The sequence below is a fragment of the Lichtheimia ornata genome (assembly GCF_029851405.1).
Source record: "Lichtheimia ornata isolate CBS 291.66 chromosome Unknown scaffold00065, whole genome shotgun sequence".
Lineage (NCBI taxonomy): Eukaryota > Fungi > Mucoromycota > Mucoromycetes > Mucorales > Lichtheimiaceae > Lichtheimia > Lichtheimia ornata.
Genome location: NW_026695385.1, coordinates 82,831 through 97,408, shown reverse-complemented (window position 1 = coordinate 97,408; position 14,578 = coordinate 82,831). Strand labels below are relative to the sequence as shown.

At 43.9% G+C, this 14,578-nt stretch overlaps 6 protein-coding genes across 6 annotated transcripts; 3 read left to right on the top strand and 3 right to left on the bottom strand.

Moving 5' to 3' along the window:
* Nucleotides 1-2,351: 2,351 nt before the first annotated feature.
* On the top strand, nt 2,352-3,251 carry O0I10_010149 (uncharacterized protein; the record flags this gene model as incomplete). The annotated part of the gene is made up of 1 exon (XM_058490132.1): nt 2,352-3,251. The coding sequence occupies one exon, from the start codon at nt 2,352-2,354 to the stop codon at nt 3,249-3,251; it is 900 nt and encodes a 299-aa protein (XP_058339115.1).
* Nucleotides 3,252-3,738: 487 nt separating this feature from the next.
* On the bottom strand, nt 3,739-4,404 carry O0I10_010148 (uncharacterized protein; the record flags this gene model as incomplete). The annotated part of the gene is made up of 1 exon (XM_058490131.1): nt 3,739-4,404. The coding sequence occupies one exon, from the start codon at nt 4,402-4,404 to the stop codon at nt 3,739-3,741; it is 666 nt and encodes a 221-aa protein (XP_058339114.1).
* Nucleotides 4,405-4,902: 498 nt separating this feature from the next.
* O0I10_010147 (uncharacterized protein) lies at nt 4,903-5,499 on the bottom strand (the record flags this gene model as incomplete). Its single annotated transcript, XM_058490130.1, has 1 exon — nt 4,903-5,499. One exon carries the CDS (start codon nt 5,497-5,499, stop codon nt 4,903-4,905), a length of 597 nt encoding a protein of 198 aa, XP_058339113.1.
* Nucleotides 5,500-5,990: 491 nt separating this feature from the next.
* O0I10_010146 (uncharacterized protein) lies at nt 5,991-7,846 on the top strand (the record flags this gene model as incomplete). Its single annotated transcript, XM_058490129.1, has 8 exons — nt 5,991-6,021; nt 6,078-6,119; nt 6,177-6,312; nt 6,369-6,397; nt 6,458-6,495; nt 6,554-6,759; nt 6,818-6,840; nt 6,909-7,846. The coding sequence occupies 8 exons, from the start codon at nt 5,991-5,993 to the stop codon at nt 7,844-7,846; spliced, it is 1,443 nt and encodes a 480-aa protein (XP_058339112.1).
* A 245-nt stretch (nt 7,847-8,091) lies between these two features.
* Nucleotides 8,092-9,658, top strand: O0I10_010145 (uncharacterized protein; the record flags this gene model as incomplete). Its single annotated transcript, XM_058490128.1, has 4 exons — nt 8,092-8,613; nt 8,823-8,880; nt 8,950-9,312; nt 9,384-9,658. The coding sequence occupies 4 exons, from the start codon at nt 8,092-8,094 to the stop codon at nt 9,656-9,658; spliced, it is 1,218 nt and encodes a 405-aa protein (XP_058339111.1).
* A 1,256-nt stretch (nt 9,659-10,914) lies between these two features.
* On the bottom strand, nt 10,915-14,480 carry O0I10_010144 (uncharacterized protein; the record flags this gene model as incomplete). The annotated part of the gene is made up of 19 exons (XM_058490127.1): nt 10,915-10,966; nt 11,046-11,086; nt 11,144-11,242; nt 11,307-11,560; nt 11,622-11,841; nt 11,904-12,011; nt 12,065-12,147; nt 12,210-12,320; nt 12,383-12,446; nt 12,518-12,748; nt 12,826-12,953; nt 13,013-13,320; nt 13,390-13,488; nt 13,543-13,616; nt 13,680-13,749; nt 13,809-13,912; nt 13,988-14,109; nt 14,169-14,405; nt 14,459-14,480. The coding sequence occupies 19 exons, from the start codon at nt 14,478-14,480 to the stop codon at nt 10,915-10,917; spliced, it is 2,427 nt and encodes an 808-aa protein (XP_058339110.1).
* Between the last annotated feature and the right edge of the window lie 98 nt (nt 14,481-14,578).

Here is a 14,578-nt window from a genome sequence, read left to right as displayed (position 1 = left end):
GATGATGATGGGTGAGCTGTGTGTTTGGGTGGATGGTGTGTGTGGGGTCATTGAGTGGCCTCAGTGTAATAGCAGTAGGGGATCAACCAGGGGACCAGCAGCGCCACGACTTGAGACACAAAAGACTTCTCTTCTCTTTCTCGCTCCTCTCCTTTTATCCCATTCACGACATCTCGATCAAGGTAATGCTCTTGTTCGTTGTAAGGTGTTAATGTAGTTCTGAACATGCATAGTCAGGAAGTGAGCGTGTCCAAGTGCTGAGGAATGAGCGTGTTGGGTGGTTAGCTGTTGCCATGGCGACATCGTCGCTTCCTCTTGTTCGTTGCTATTCTCGCTCTATACTTGGTGCCAACAGGTACATCCAGAGCCCAATGTTGCAGCAAAACTTGTTCCATTGATGTGTTAACTTGTATAGACGGCAAGACTGATCTCAAAACGTTGGCTCGTTTGGCGTTTTGTTTCGACTCAACTACACTACAAAGGGTCTTCATGTATATGGAAAAGGCAAGTCCAACGAAGCAAACAATGGAAAGGCGTTTATTGTATATGTGTACTATGTGATAACGATCAATGCTACCATTGAATAGGTTTTGGGTGAGGTAGTGCAACTTTGGGCATCATCACTTCATTGGGTTCAACTCCCAGCCTGTACCTTTTGGCCGTTTGACATCACCAGTACACAAGATGTTCCTCTCGTGATATATATAAGTGGTTACTCTTGGAGGGTTTGGGATGATGCTGGACCATTTTCTTTGTTGGAGTGGATGAATGAGACCAACTATGGGCCCCTGGGATTATGATAGTGGCGTCCTTCTTTGTCAAGATCGACCAGGTTTCTTGCGTGATGCGTGTAGTGCTTGCTCCAAAGAGATCGGACCAGTATAGCTTGTAGATGATGGGTTGGTGGTAGCTAGCTTCAAATCAGGTTTTTGGAAATCTGTAGATACATAAACAATACGTTTTAATAGCTAAATGAAGCATCTATGGTTTCTCGTCAGCCTACTTTTTCTTAGTATGCTTATACTCTATGCTATGTTTTTCTTTGCGAACAAGCTTTGCCTGGAAAGCACAGGTTCCCAGGGACTGCCAATGGCCCAAAATCAACTTTGACAAGTGTCATAAATGGCAGTAGCCGATGTAAGTCGACCAAAATGGCATCTCAAAGCGTAGCATGTCTTGGCGATATTCAAGTGATCCATGAGCCAAGGTAATGGTAAATGAGAGTGTAGTAGATGGTACAGCTTTGTTTATCCGGGTGATCCATAGCAGCAGTTGTGGTGCTGTAATGACTCTGCAATGCAAAACCCTGGTGTTGGTCATTGATGCGTTTCCTGATGACATTATTACTGCGCAATAGCTGCATGCCTACGTACATTTAGGATCGTCAAAGAGACCCAAAGAATGAAAAAGAGAAAACAGTGCTAATGAGTCTCCATGTCTCCTTTGTGCCATCTCCTTTTTTGGAAGGGGGTAGTAAAGCTCCTAATAATACGATGACGTTAGGCAACACCATGGGCATAAATGACGATTGAAGATCGTATACAAAAACTTTAGGCTTGCATTGTGATCACCATGTGGAAAGAAAAACGTATGTGGGTGTTGGGGGAGGAGCTAATAATGGGGGGGGGAGAGGTACCAGAAGCCAAGACAACAACAACAATGTCATGTGTGTTTGTATATCATCTTGACTCGCGTGGTCGACCATGCAGCATCCTAAATGTGCTATGCTTGGGGAACATTCTTTAGCTCTCCGTTTTTGCCGTTCTAAATAAAACATGATGGATTTGCATTAATGTATTTTTGGATACGCGATGATGAGGATATCGTGCAGCAATATGCATAGAGCGTCTAAACTCTAACGCGCACCATTGTCTCCGCGCACTTGGTGTGCAATGTGATGTATGCTATGCAGTATATATATGGAAGGCAGAGCAGCTGTATACGTGCTTGCATATGAATGCTAGGGTAGTGTAGATCATTTGTTGCGCGCGTTTTCATTTTTTTTGGTGACGATCCTCTATGGATGCTATATACGTTTGTTACAAGATTTAAAGTAAGCTTTGTTGACAGAAAAGCTATGGCTTTTATTTTTAGTTACAAGTATCTCCTGCGATGATGTTATATGCGGGGACAGCAGGCGTGTTTGTGAGGAGGCATCAGCAAAAGCGATGATGTGCTAGCTAAGGGGTCACCTGAATCGGCTCGCTAGTGGGAGGTGTACCGAGCGAGGGGGGAGACTAAAAATAAGTCGACAAGATATATATAAAGAGAGCATGCGATGAAGATCTTGATTCCCCCATAAATCACAGACCCACAGATCACATCAAACAACAAGTACTACTACTACTACAATGACATCCTATTCACAAGATCCTTTCATGTCGTGCTGGGAACAACAGACTTCTCTTCCTTTTGATGATGCATTACTTTCAGCTGTTACCACGAGTGAATATGATTACTTTATTCCGCAAGACAATAACAACTCGATCTTTACGCATGCAGATGCATCTGCTGAGTTTTATCCAAGTCCCATTTACAGCCCTATTGCTGATGGAAGCGAATTTTCGACCACGACGTCGTTAATGCCACCTTCCCCACCACCTCCTCCAGCTGCTGTCAACATGTTAGACCCTTATTGTGCAACCAGTGCTTGTTCCCCAACTTCTTTTGGTTGCCCTGATACCAGCTCCCATTTTTATCCACCACCACCACCACCACCACCACCATCTATCCCACCCATGACGCTGCAGGCAGCTTATGATCAACATCAACATCAACAACAACAAGTAGCCATGCCAACAACAACACCCATTTTATCCACACCACCTTCACCTAAGCGCTATCGTAGTAGTAAAAGATCAACCAAAAAACAACAACAACAAAAGCGTATCACAAAGCAACATGTCACCGGAACGTATCATTGTCAACATCCAGGTTGTGGCAAAACATTTACACGTCCTTACAATTTGACATCCCATATGCGAACCCATACCTCCGAACGACCATATGCATGTTCCCATTGTGGACGACGATTTGCACGTCAACATGATCGTAACCGACACGAGAAATTGCATTGGAATATCAAGCCTTACGTTTGTTCCAATTGTTCCAAACCATTTGCCCGTATGGATGCGCTCAATCGTCATCTCAAGGTGGAGAATGGATGTGGTAGTGCTGTGGCCGCTGTTGCTGCTGCAGCATCATTTATGGTCACACATGGCGGTGCCATCTTTTCCCATGGTCTTGCATAAAGAGAAAGCGAGATGATCTTTTGTTGTGTTTTGTTTATGCCCCCCTTCCTTCTTCTTCTTCCAATGTAACCATATTGCCATTTTGCCAAGTTTTATGTACATATTAAAAAAGAGAACAACTGCTACAATCATGACCTTGTTTGCTATGAATTCACCTTTATAATGAGATAAAGACAATTTGACTACGGAGGGAAAAGAAAAAAGTATGCGAGAGAGAGATAAAAGTAAGAAGAAAATTGGATGTGCGATATGTAGGAGAGGGGGAAACGATAAAGGTGGCAAGGGGGATGGGAGGAATATGATAATGAAGATTACAGAGAGTAAAATAGAGAGATGAAATGGAGACGAATGGGTCGGAGCGTGTGTGTGTGGTGTATATATGAGAGTTGTTGTTGTTGTTGCTGAGAAGATATATGATGATGATGGCGCGGGAAACAAAGAAAGCGAGAAAAAAGGGGGTAATGGAGAGTTGTTGTTGTGGTCCTCTTTAAGCTGGTTCTTGCCAAGTATGATTATGAGTCCAAGGCATTTGTCTAGCCCACAAGGAATACCCATCATCCATACTTCCTCCATAATGAGTAGTGATATTATCATCCCAAGCCTTCCAACTTCCAGTCCAATTGCGCATGAATTGGAGGAAACGTAATTTCTCTTCTTCGGTAATGACCATTGGATCATCCTTTGGAGGTGTGATAGAGCGAGGTGTTGGAACAGGGCTAGTGACAGTAGTGGAGGAGGATGGCGGTGGTACAATAGATCGAGGAGCAGGTGTTGCTGACATGGGTCGAGTAGTTGTTGTAGGTGGTGATCGTCGAATATTGGTTGTTTTTTGGTCGTAGCTCTTTGGCCTTGGCGAGGTGCGTTTTCTAGAACCGGCAACAACATTTGTACTACCTGGCATTCCACCAATGACGCCAACTGCACCTCCATCCACCTTGGGTACAAGAGCCTTGAGTCGTTCGATTTCTTGTTGATAATTGATGGAGGAATTCATGCCTGCAAATGGATCATCACCATGGCTATCTGGAGTTAAAAGTGGTTGTTGTTGTTGTTGTTGTCTACGGCGATCGTCTTCAGGCGTCGGTAAAACAAGAGGTTTCTTGGGAGCTCGTGGACGATCCAGCATTGGTTTGTTTGATTTTTGTTGAGCCATGAGGATGTTGTATGGTTGTGGTCGTGGATGGTTGGTGAGTGGTTGTTGTGGTGGTGATGGTGGGGGTTTTGGGGAAGTGCGTGAGTGTATAGTAGAAGAAGCGGAAGACAAAAGGGGAGGAGGTTTTATATATATACAATACTTGGATAGAAGAGAGTAACTGATTGAATGGAGACAATGAGAGAAAAACAATAACAGAGTGGGTGAACAGTAGTTGAAGACTGGAATGACTTTCTCAACAGTAGAGGAATAGTTATACAGACATGATCAGAATCTGGGGGCAGAGCAAAGGTATGAAGAAGGAAGAAACACCAACAATTCCCCAGGACTTCAAGCCACTCAACTCGTCGTTCACTGCTTGGCGGCGGAGTCTATCACCAATGCTTCTACGTACATATCACAGTCAACTCATCATTGCCCAAAACCCCACCCCCACCCCATGCTCCTCCTCCATTGCCACTAACCTTGGATGGATACAATCACATGATCTTGGCACGCTCATATCCTTCTACGCTTTTTGGGTGCATTGGTTGTTGTTGTTGTTGTTGTTGTTGTCGACGATGACGATGTGGATGGACTCTCTTTGGGTAAAGGACCAAGAACAGGTGGCATCATTGTTGCTGTTGTAGTAGTAGTCCCCTCCGTATATGATGATGATGATGATGGTGGCTTTTGCTTGCTTTGACGTCGATCTTTACGCTTATTGTAGGATACTCGTTGTGTCACGCTATAACGTCGTTCCTGGAGTTTGCCACGAAGATCATCCACGGTCTCATACTCGGGTGCATATGAAACCCTGAGCAAGTTGGAAAAGAAGGGTTTGTCATCAAGTGTCCTCTTGGCTATTCGTGCAGCTGCTGTCGTTGCAAATTGTATCCACACCACATCGCAATAGTTGGTTGCACTCGCGTGATCGTCTAACAAGCGATGACTTTGAACAGGTCCAAACGACGAGCAAAGCTTCAATAGATTCTCCACCAATCCAAGAGCAGGTACATTTTCCACAATCAGGTAACGAGATTCTTGTGCAATCGTGTATACTTTGACAGCCCTTGGTGTCTTTGGATCTCGGTACTCGGGTCGATTGGTTGCCATGGTGTATGCAGGAAAAAGGCTGTCGGCGTTTTTGTCGTGATTGACATCCATGTGATTCCCACCTTTCCCTCCTTTGTTGTTTGTAGCGGAATACCCCAATGAAGACTCTCCCTTGAACATCATTTGGATCATATGCTTTGATATTTATAGCATTTAATACATCTTCCATTGACAATAAACGTAATGGTCTTGCATACCGTATCCTAGCATTATCGAGTATCATTGCAACCCTTCATAGATCTTGCTATAGGAATGTGAGACACGAGTTGTATACTTTTATTGCTTATGGGACATAATGGAATCAAGGTAAAAGTGGATGATCAATCAATGTTAAATTACGAGGATCGGCTTGTTTCCGAGAATAGAGGGAGGGGCTGAAGGACTACGTGTAACGCTTGGATTCTTGGCAGGTGACGGCAATTGATTATATATGCAGCTTAACATTCGAGCGCCACTTTCTCTTTTTTCCTCCCTCGCATATACAGAAAACTATGAGCACACGATCTCCTAAAGAACTACAGAGTAAGTACGCATGCGCTATTGCCTTTGGAATGGTGAGGCTCAATGCTATTGTATAGGTGACATTGCTCGTGCTGTGCAGATCTTGGAGCTTTTTACAGGTAGGTGACGACAATAGCAAGGTGTGTTTCACCCTCTTTACTCAATCGTGGTTTCAGATCCCAGTAAACGAGATGTCCAACTCCTCATTCCACAAAGCATATTACAGAATGCACACGGCTTGGTATTCATTCGTCTTTATCGTGGTGGTTTCATGGTATCAGCAAAGAAGGGCACTGGTATCATCATTGCAAGGTAATCTCATTCTACCAGTCTCGATATGCAGCTATATTGACTCTAAATATTTATAGGCTGCCTGATGGAAGTGAGTATCGTAGCAGTACATGATCATACACGCACACAATGACTCACGTATAATATCATCTGGGATTGCTTAAAGGTTGGTCCGCTCCTTCTGGAATTTCTATGGGTGCATTGGTAAGTTGATGAAGGGTACAACAATGCAATGGGAGATTCATTATTGGGATTGCTATAGGGATTTGGACATCAAGCTGGTGTTGAAGTCATTGATTCAATCATTGTCATGAATTATCGAGGTGCTGTTAAGGCGTTCTTTGATCAAGGTGGTCAATTGCAGCTGGGTGCCAATGCGTCGATCAGCGCAGGTCCTCTAGGTCGTGCTGCAAATATCTCGGCTGGTGCTTCAGGTGCAGCTCACATGTCAGCAACCTATGCTTACAGGTAAATGGATGAGATGAGATGGATATTGATCAAGATGGGCTTACATGGTATTGTATAGTGCATCCAAGGGGCTATTTGCTGGTAAAGTATAGAGGACATCACGATGATGATGAGGATGATGGATACTAAACAGAGAACACGCACATCAGGTTATTCATTTGAAGGATCCAAGATCTCTGAAAGAGTCAACACCAATGCAGCATTCTATGGTCGAACTATTTCTGCCAGGGAGATATTGACAGGTGGCATTCAAGCACCCCCACAAGCACAGCGACTTTATCAAATACTTTATTCATTGGGTGCTGGACCAAGACCAGGGTTACCGTTTGCACCTAAAAAAGGCAGCTCAATGGCACGACCTTCTTCTCAACCTCCCTTTCAACAAGGTCCCCCACAGCAACAACCACCTTATGGATCACCTGTCAATATGGATGGAAAGCCTTACAACAATAACAACAATCAGCACATGTACAATACTACTGGCAGCAATTCGCAAGCACCTGTGACATCACCAGGAGCGATACAACAACAAGCTAATATCAACAACAATGAACAAGGAATGTATGATGAACCACCACCACCTTATATGCCATCGGAGCAACCCAACATGTTTATGGGAGCAGGCGATACCAAACAGACACCAACAACAACAACAGCATCACCACCAACAGGCGATACCAAGCAAACATTGTACAACACACCTAATGATGGCGGCACTAACACAACCCAGACGCCATATAATGACTATTCTGGACCAAAGGACAACAACAGCGGCAATAGCAGCACTCAGCCGATTGGCGGTGTTGATGGCAATGCACCAGCATACAATATGAGTGGATCAGGCGCATTTGCCAACTACCAACCCGATCAAAAGCAACAACCGCCGATCATGGACCCACAACAACAAACGGTCGTCGTGGCAAAATACGACTACGTTGCACAGCAACCAGGCGATTTATCATTTTCCGCTGGTGATCACATCATTGTCACGCAACGAAAAGGTGACCGGCAATGTTGGTGGGAAGGGCAAATTGGTGAACGCATTGGCATGTTTCCAGCCAACTATACCGAGGATATGGAGTTTTAGTTATCTATAATAGTCGTATAGCAAATAGCAATAGTTACAATACATGACATGGTATTACACTTTTTTTACTCTTTTGGAGAGTCGGGACAGCCGCAGCATCATTTATTCCTTTTTCTTCCCTTGTACTACGCACAAGACAGGAGAGGAGTCGATCACGTGTGACTCTAAAAAAGACATAAAATTGGCATCTTGGGCCGTTTTTCATTTCTCTTTCTTTTCTCTATACATTTAAAAAAGCACACACTATGACTGAAACTACTAAGCCCACTGAACCTGTTGCTACTGAGACTCCTGTTGAAAACACCCAAACAGCAGCAGCAGCAGACACTACCACTAATACGGATACTGCTCCCAAGGAAAGCACCACCACTAGTGAAGCACAAAAGGAAGAGGCGGCACCTGCTCCACCTGCCAAGGATAACGATAAGCCCGCTGCAGAATCAGATGCACCAGCAGCATCATCTCGTTCTCCCGCTCCCACGCCAACTCGATCCAACACAACCAAGCGTTTGTCTATGGTATGGAACAAGGCCAAGAAGCAATTCTCTGACAAAAAGGAAGACAAGAAACCTGCTCAATCCACTGAATCACCTGCTGAGCAAGAAGAAGAACAACCTGCTACTACTGAAGAACAAGCCCGCCCATCCACTGATGCCCCTGTGCCGCCACCCAAGGATGAAACACCTCAGGTGCCATCTTCTCCCAGCAATGACAAGAGTGAGAAGCGTCGATCTCGTTTCCTGAATGGTTTATTTGCTCGTGCCAAGGTAAGAGCTACGTTACCATTTCACACTTTCCAGATGTGGAAGGGAGCAAGGAGGAAATTACGAGAAAGAGATCAACCTGCTGATGATTGTTTCGGTTGTATGATTTCCCATGCGTCATCTGGCATGGCTTGTATCACCTGTTCTTTTCCTCCTTTGCACTCTGCTCCTTTTATCGTCATCGATTTTAATGTTGTATCTCTCTTTCTTAGAGCCCTGTCAAGGAGGATGATACACCCGCTGCTGCACCTGCTACTACTGAACAAGAAGGTATTTCCATTGCACATCACTTTTTCTATCATGTTGCTGATCCCATTTTCTTTTATGCACCTACTATAGCATCTGCTAGCAAAGACACCACTGAAGCTGCTCCCAAAGAAGAAGCCAAAAAGGAACAAGAACAACCTGCTGCTGCTGCTGCTGAGACTTCTGCTGCCGAGGCATCGGAAACCACTCCCACCCCAAAGCAAGATCAAAATGTCATGGATCACATTAAGCCTTTTGTGAACAAGTTTTTCAAAAAGAAGGAACAACAGCAACAACCCGCTACTTCAACGGATGCAGAGGAAGCTGCTACTCCTGATGAAGCTGCTGCTCAGGAACAACAACAACCAGCAACCACTACCGCCGACAACGAAGCTGCACCTGCTGCTGCACCTGCTGCTGCTGCATCTACGGAAAACAACGAACAACCTGCTAAAGGTAAAAATGACGAAAATTTTTAACGCCTTTTGTCACGCATGGAACTCATCATGTGAACACACGTTATGTAGAACAAAAGTCTTCATCTTCACCTTTGGGTCGTCGTTTGACCAAGATCCTTCGTAGTTTCCCAAAGAAGGAAAAGAAGGCTGTTGAACAGGAACCCACCACCAATGCTGCTGCTGCTGCCTCTACATCGAACGATGAACAACAACAACATGCTGCCAAGGAGGAACAAAAGGAGGAACCCAAGGAGGAATCTACTGCTGCTGCTGATACTGCTGCTGCCAAGAAGCAAGAGGCTGTGCCCGAAGCATCGCCCGCCACTGTTCAAGCTACTGCTTAAATCTGTCACTTTTTTGCATCTCTTTTTCTTTTCTAGCTATCTCTTTGCGTGTGTCTTTTTCTCTTTCTTGACTAGTACTTATTACTTTAATCACCCATTTTGCTTCCCTCTTTTACTTTTTTTTTCTCACTCACTCACTCACACTCTCTCTCTTACTTTTACTATAATATATTATATACTCATATCTATTTCTACTCTAAACGCTGTTTGTTTTGGTTACTCAAAATAATTGTTTGGTTGTGCTGTGACACAGAGTGTGCTACGAATGAATTTGGCTGTAGCACATTTGGGTTCAGTGCAACATCATGCTGGGTTCCCAACATGTCATTATTTTTATTTCATCCCCTAATTCCTTGCAGCAACAGGTCTCACTTTGACATAAAGCTCCACTTTTTTCATCTTTGGTAATACCCAAAGATAAAGAAACAGGATGATGGATGTCGGGGAGGGGGTTGTGAGTTTGGAGGAGAATGACAAAAAGGGGGGTCATCATCATCATCCGATAAGCGAAACGGAGCGCGCCGTTGCTTCGGCTCGGATCCAAAGAAACACAAAAGAGCGCTAAAGACGGAGTTGATATATGCAGATCACCAAAAAGGAACCTTAACCTTGTTGGGTTACATTACGCGCTCACGCCATACAAAGTGGGCCAGCCCTTTCCATTACAAAGAGTACCCGATCGTCGCCGATGGATAAAAAGACAATGGATGTGTTGATTATTAAAAAGAAAAGGACCCTTTTCACTCCCCGGGAGGGTGTACAAGTATGAACCAACCCAAATTGCCATCGCCAACGTGCAAATGATAAGCGCTAGTTACTCGTATCGTTGTTGTAACAACACCGTTATCACGAGCAATGGGTGCCAAAGTGGTACAAGCAATCAAGGACTTGATACTCAACGTAAATTGTAATAGAAGATGTGCCGAGGAATGATCCTCATTGTTTCATTATTCTGCTGCATTTATTACGTACACATACCCACGATGTTGTGTGTATACCCACTACATGACTTTTTTTATACCATGAACACGATACCAAATTAGGTGTTTATTGATCAGGTGAATCAGAAAATATAACCCATTGACTAGACGCTTTTTGGTGAAGAGGGGCAGAAATATCGGACCTTGTGTGTGTGCATCGTCACTTTTCATCACCACCAACAAGAAGCAATAATATAGCGCATCCGTGAGAACATCAATGTTGATATGGAATCGATTGGGTTGGGTATAATAACGCTGGTTTAATTGCTCAAGCTGCTACTTGTACAAGTATACATTCACATCATCCTTATCGCGACCAAGGTAATCCCTATTGTTCAAGTGGCGGACGAAGAATAAAATCAGCGGGCGTTCAATTCAAATCGTCATCACATCTATAAGCTTCTTACCTGTCGATCAAGGATTCGATCCGTTTCTTCATATCAGCCACCTGATGATGATTTCAAGTTAACTAAAAAGAGTATCCACACACAATCAACCTTATTACCTCGGGTGAAAATCCAAGCTGTTTGATCAATTCATGCAATAGCTCATCATGTGCTAGCTTCTTGTTGGTTTTCATGATCCGCACGATAGCTGCTTCAATCTACGTGTGTACCCATCCATTCAATTTGACGCGTTCATATTCATTGTATCCTTCTTCTTCTTACCTGATGCTGTTGGTCGAGGAGAGCTTTGGTAGGAGTTCCTTTTCGATTATCATCAGCTGATGGATCGGCTTGCGGGACGCTAACTTTAAGCCTTGAGGTGGAAGATATGAATCCGCTGTTGTAAACAAAGGTATCAAGTGGAGAGATTTCCCTGGTTGCGGCGGTGCCATCATCATCATTGTCGTCCTTTTTCAATAATAGCTGATGTTGTCCAGAAGTCAGGGATAATAGAGTGCGTTTAAGCTCCTTCGCATCTAGATAGCGAGTGAGGGAGTTATTAAGAGAGCAATGTCACCTCCTTTCAATGCGTCTTACCCATGCCAGTAGCTGCAATGATATCGGTATACGACAATGTACAAGCATCATTGAATAATAATAATACGGCTGCCTGCAGCAGATTGACGCTTAGATCTTTGACGCCGGATGGAAAATAGGCCTTCATTGTGCACGATCCAAGAAAGTTTTGCCATATCAATCGCCTTCCCTTGTACTTGGTCGAGTAATACTTTTCAAATGATCCCTGATATTCTCTCATCTACATACCATCACATGAATGAATACCATTTTCCGATGCCATCATGATAAAGAGATACCTACGTGTGTTGGAAGCGTAACTTCACATGCTGGGTAAGATGGCCACGTTCCTTGTGCAAGAATATTCACGTTGAATGAAATGTCACCGGATGAAGGGTAATCATCAAAGTTCTTAAAAGCAAATGGGTGAGCAAAATCGATTCCTTGTGTCCACGTGTGCATACCTTGAAATCAACAGCAAGGTCACGGGATATCTCCATATCTTTGAACATGGATTCCAAGTCCTTTGTAAATCCAGCACCACATTCTTTGATGATGAAAAATAATAAGTCAACATGTTCATATTGTCGCTATTTGATAATGACTTACCCTCTTTTAACTTGGAGATAATATTGTTCTCGGCATCGAGAGACACATTCCGACCGAGCAAAAGACGACGTGAGAGATGCTTTTTGTAAAACGACTCAAAGGTATCCTTCTCTGTAATGGCCCCGACTCAGCTCAACCTTGTTACACAATGATCATGCACAACCCACTTTTACCTTGAATGTAGCGGAAGATCACAAACAATCGGTCGATCAGCTCATCAAGATCTTGATCGGGTTTCTAAAACGTGTTAAAAGTAATAATCAGCATACGACTGGTGATGATGATGGCGTCCCATGGCTTTTGCTCACCTTGGCTGCAGCCCTTAACTTTGCATCCATGAATCTTGCTAATAGCTCGGCTGGGCGGCTGCGTCGACTGTTGATGAATGTCTCAAAGCTTTCCTTGATCGAATACAAAAACATGGCATCGTTGTCAAAGCATTCTGCACAGATAGTGTCGATATCGCCTTTGAATGTGAGAATCAACGAGATCATGCTGTGATCTTTGCCTTGATCTTGAATCAGCTCCGTGCCTCGTCGCTAATAGTAACGTGCCAGTCATTAGCATCATCATCATCATTATCGCCATCCCATTTCCTTGATCCTATTCTCTTTACCTTTATATAACTTCCAAACGCTGAACGCAGCTTTCCGAAATCTTCACTGAGACGGTGTTTTCCTGAGACAGCAGTATAAAAAATGCCAAGAGACTTCTTTTCAGAATGATCCATCATCGCATCAAAGCCTGTTTGCCATTGTTTGTGTATGAGTATATGAAAAATCGTTGCTGGCATTATAACATACCTTTGTCAAGGAGTCGATCAATGTTCTTGTGTATGGTCTCGGTAATCACAATATCCATCAGCGGTACCTTGCTACTGCCATCCAAATAGCTTTCCAATCGATCACTGCATTCTTGGTCGATTCTCGTATCCACGTGCAACAAGAACTCGGTGGTTGTCATCTGATCCAATAGCTGCGAGGCTTCTTTCTGATAATAGTCGCGGGTATTGTGGAGCAAGGCAGGCTCAAAGTGGGAGGTATACATATTGAGTTTGCTCAGCATGCTTGTTAGGCAGTAGAGGAGCTTGCGGTCCACGCCTTCTCCATTGCTACATGTATAGCCAGTATAGTAAGTCGCATGTCTTTATACGCCATGTATCATTTTTATCAAGCCCTACCGTTCCCTTTCGATCATATCGATTAGGCCATCAATCACAGGTTCACTTATATCCGCACGAGCCATAACTGATTCTCGGAAAAGGTGCTGACCAAAGTCTCTACCCATTGCTCGTTAGCCAACACCAATGGGATCATAAATGTGGATAGCTTACATGATCGAAGCAAAGCTTGTTTCACAAATGACATAACGCCGATCAAGTTCGATAAAGATATTGCGGATGAGAGCCTATGGAAACGAAAGTGTGAATGTCTTGTATGTAGGCCGTCACCCATCTTAACCCAAACTTACCAGCTCACTGCAGAGAACTTGCCATTGTTGACTCACGACGTCCATCAAATGATACTTTTCTCCTCGTAGCCTATCATCGCAGGATACCTTTGTGAGCACGCTTAATGCAAGGTATCACGTGATGCTTACTCTGACAACATGGATGCGGATTGTTGAATATGTGTGGATAATTCGGTTTTCAGTCGGCCAAAGACATGCTGTGCCTTGCTGTTTTGGCATAAAAGCTTGCAAGCCTAAATTGGGTTTTCCATGTATGAATGAATGACCTGATACCAACAATGACGCATTCGCATCATCCACAATTGTACCTCGTATGCACATTGCAGGCTCATGCTTGGCTTTTTGTTTTGAAAGATCATGCTCAATACTTGTCTCAATTGCTCCCAGACTTGTTCTAGATAGGGATCCATCATCCAATGACTTTGAGGACCTGTTTTACACGTGTGTCAGAAGCAAACCCTACTGCTGCATGAAATCCAAAAGTCTCACCTTTCAAGTGGAAGGCTACTTGCATAGCTGGACGCAGACGCAAGGTGCCAAGGACACGACGAGTAGCAGTAATGGCTCGTTCAGCATTGTCAATTGCCATCGGTGTGATTGTTGTTGTTGCACTAGTGTTGGACGATTGCTCTTCTCTCGAGATTTTGGCTGCCAATCCTGCCGAGTAATGGTCTGAATCAAAGGGCGATTGCGTATTGGAAAAAGACGCCTTCCGCTTTTTGGTTACTGAGCGAAATAGTAAGCAAACAAGAGGAGTCGATTCTCAGTAGACAATTTACTTTTCCATTCGTCCATAGACATTGTAAAGGAGGAGTAGTGGTAGTGGAATGAGCGTAGACAAGGAAAACCAATAAAATGGGACATGTTTATCGGCATAAGAAACGCATTTTGATACAACA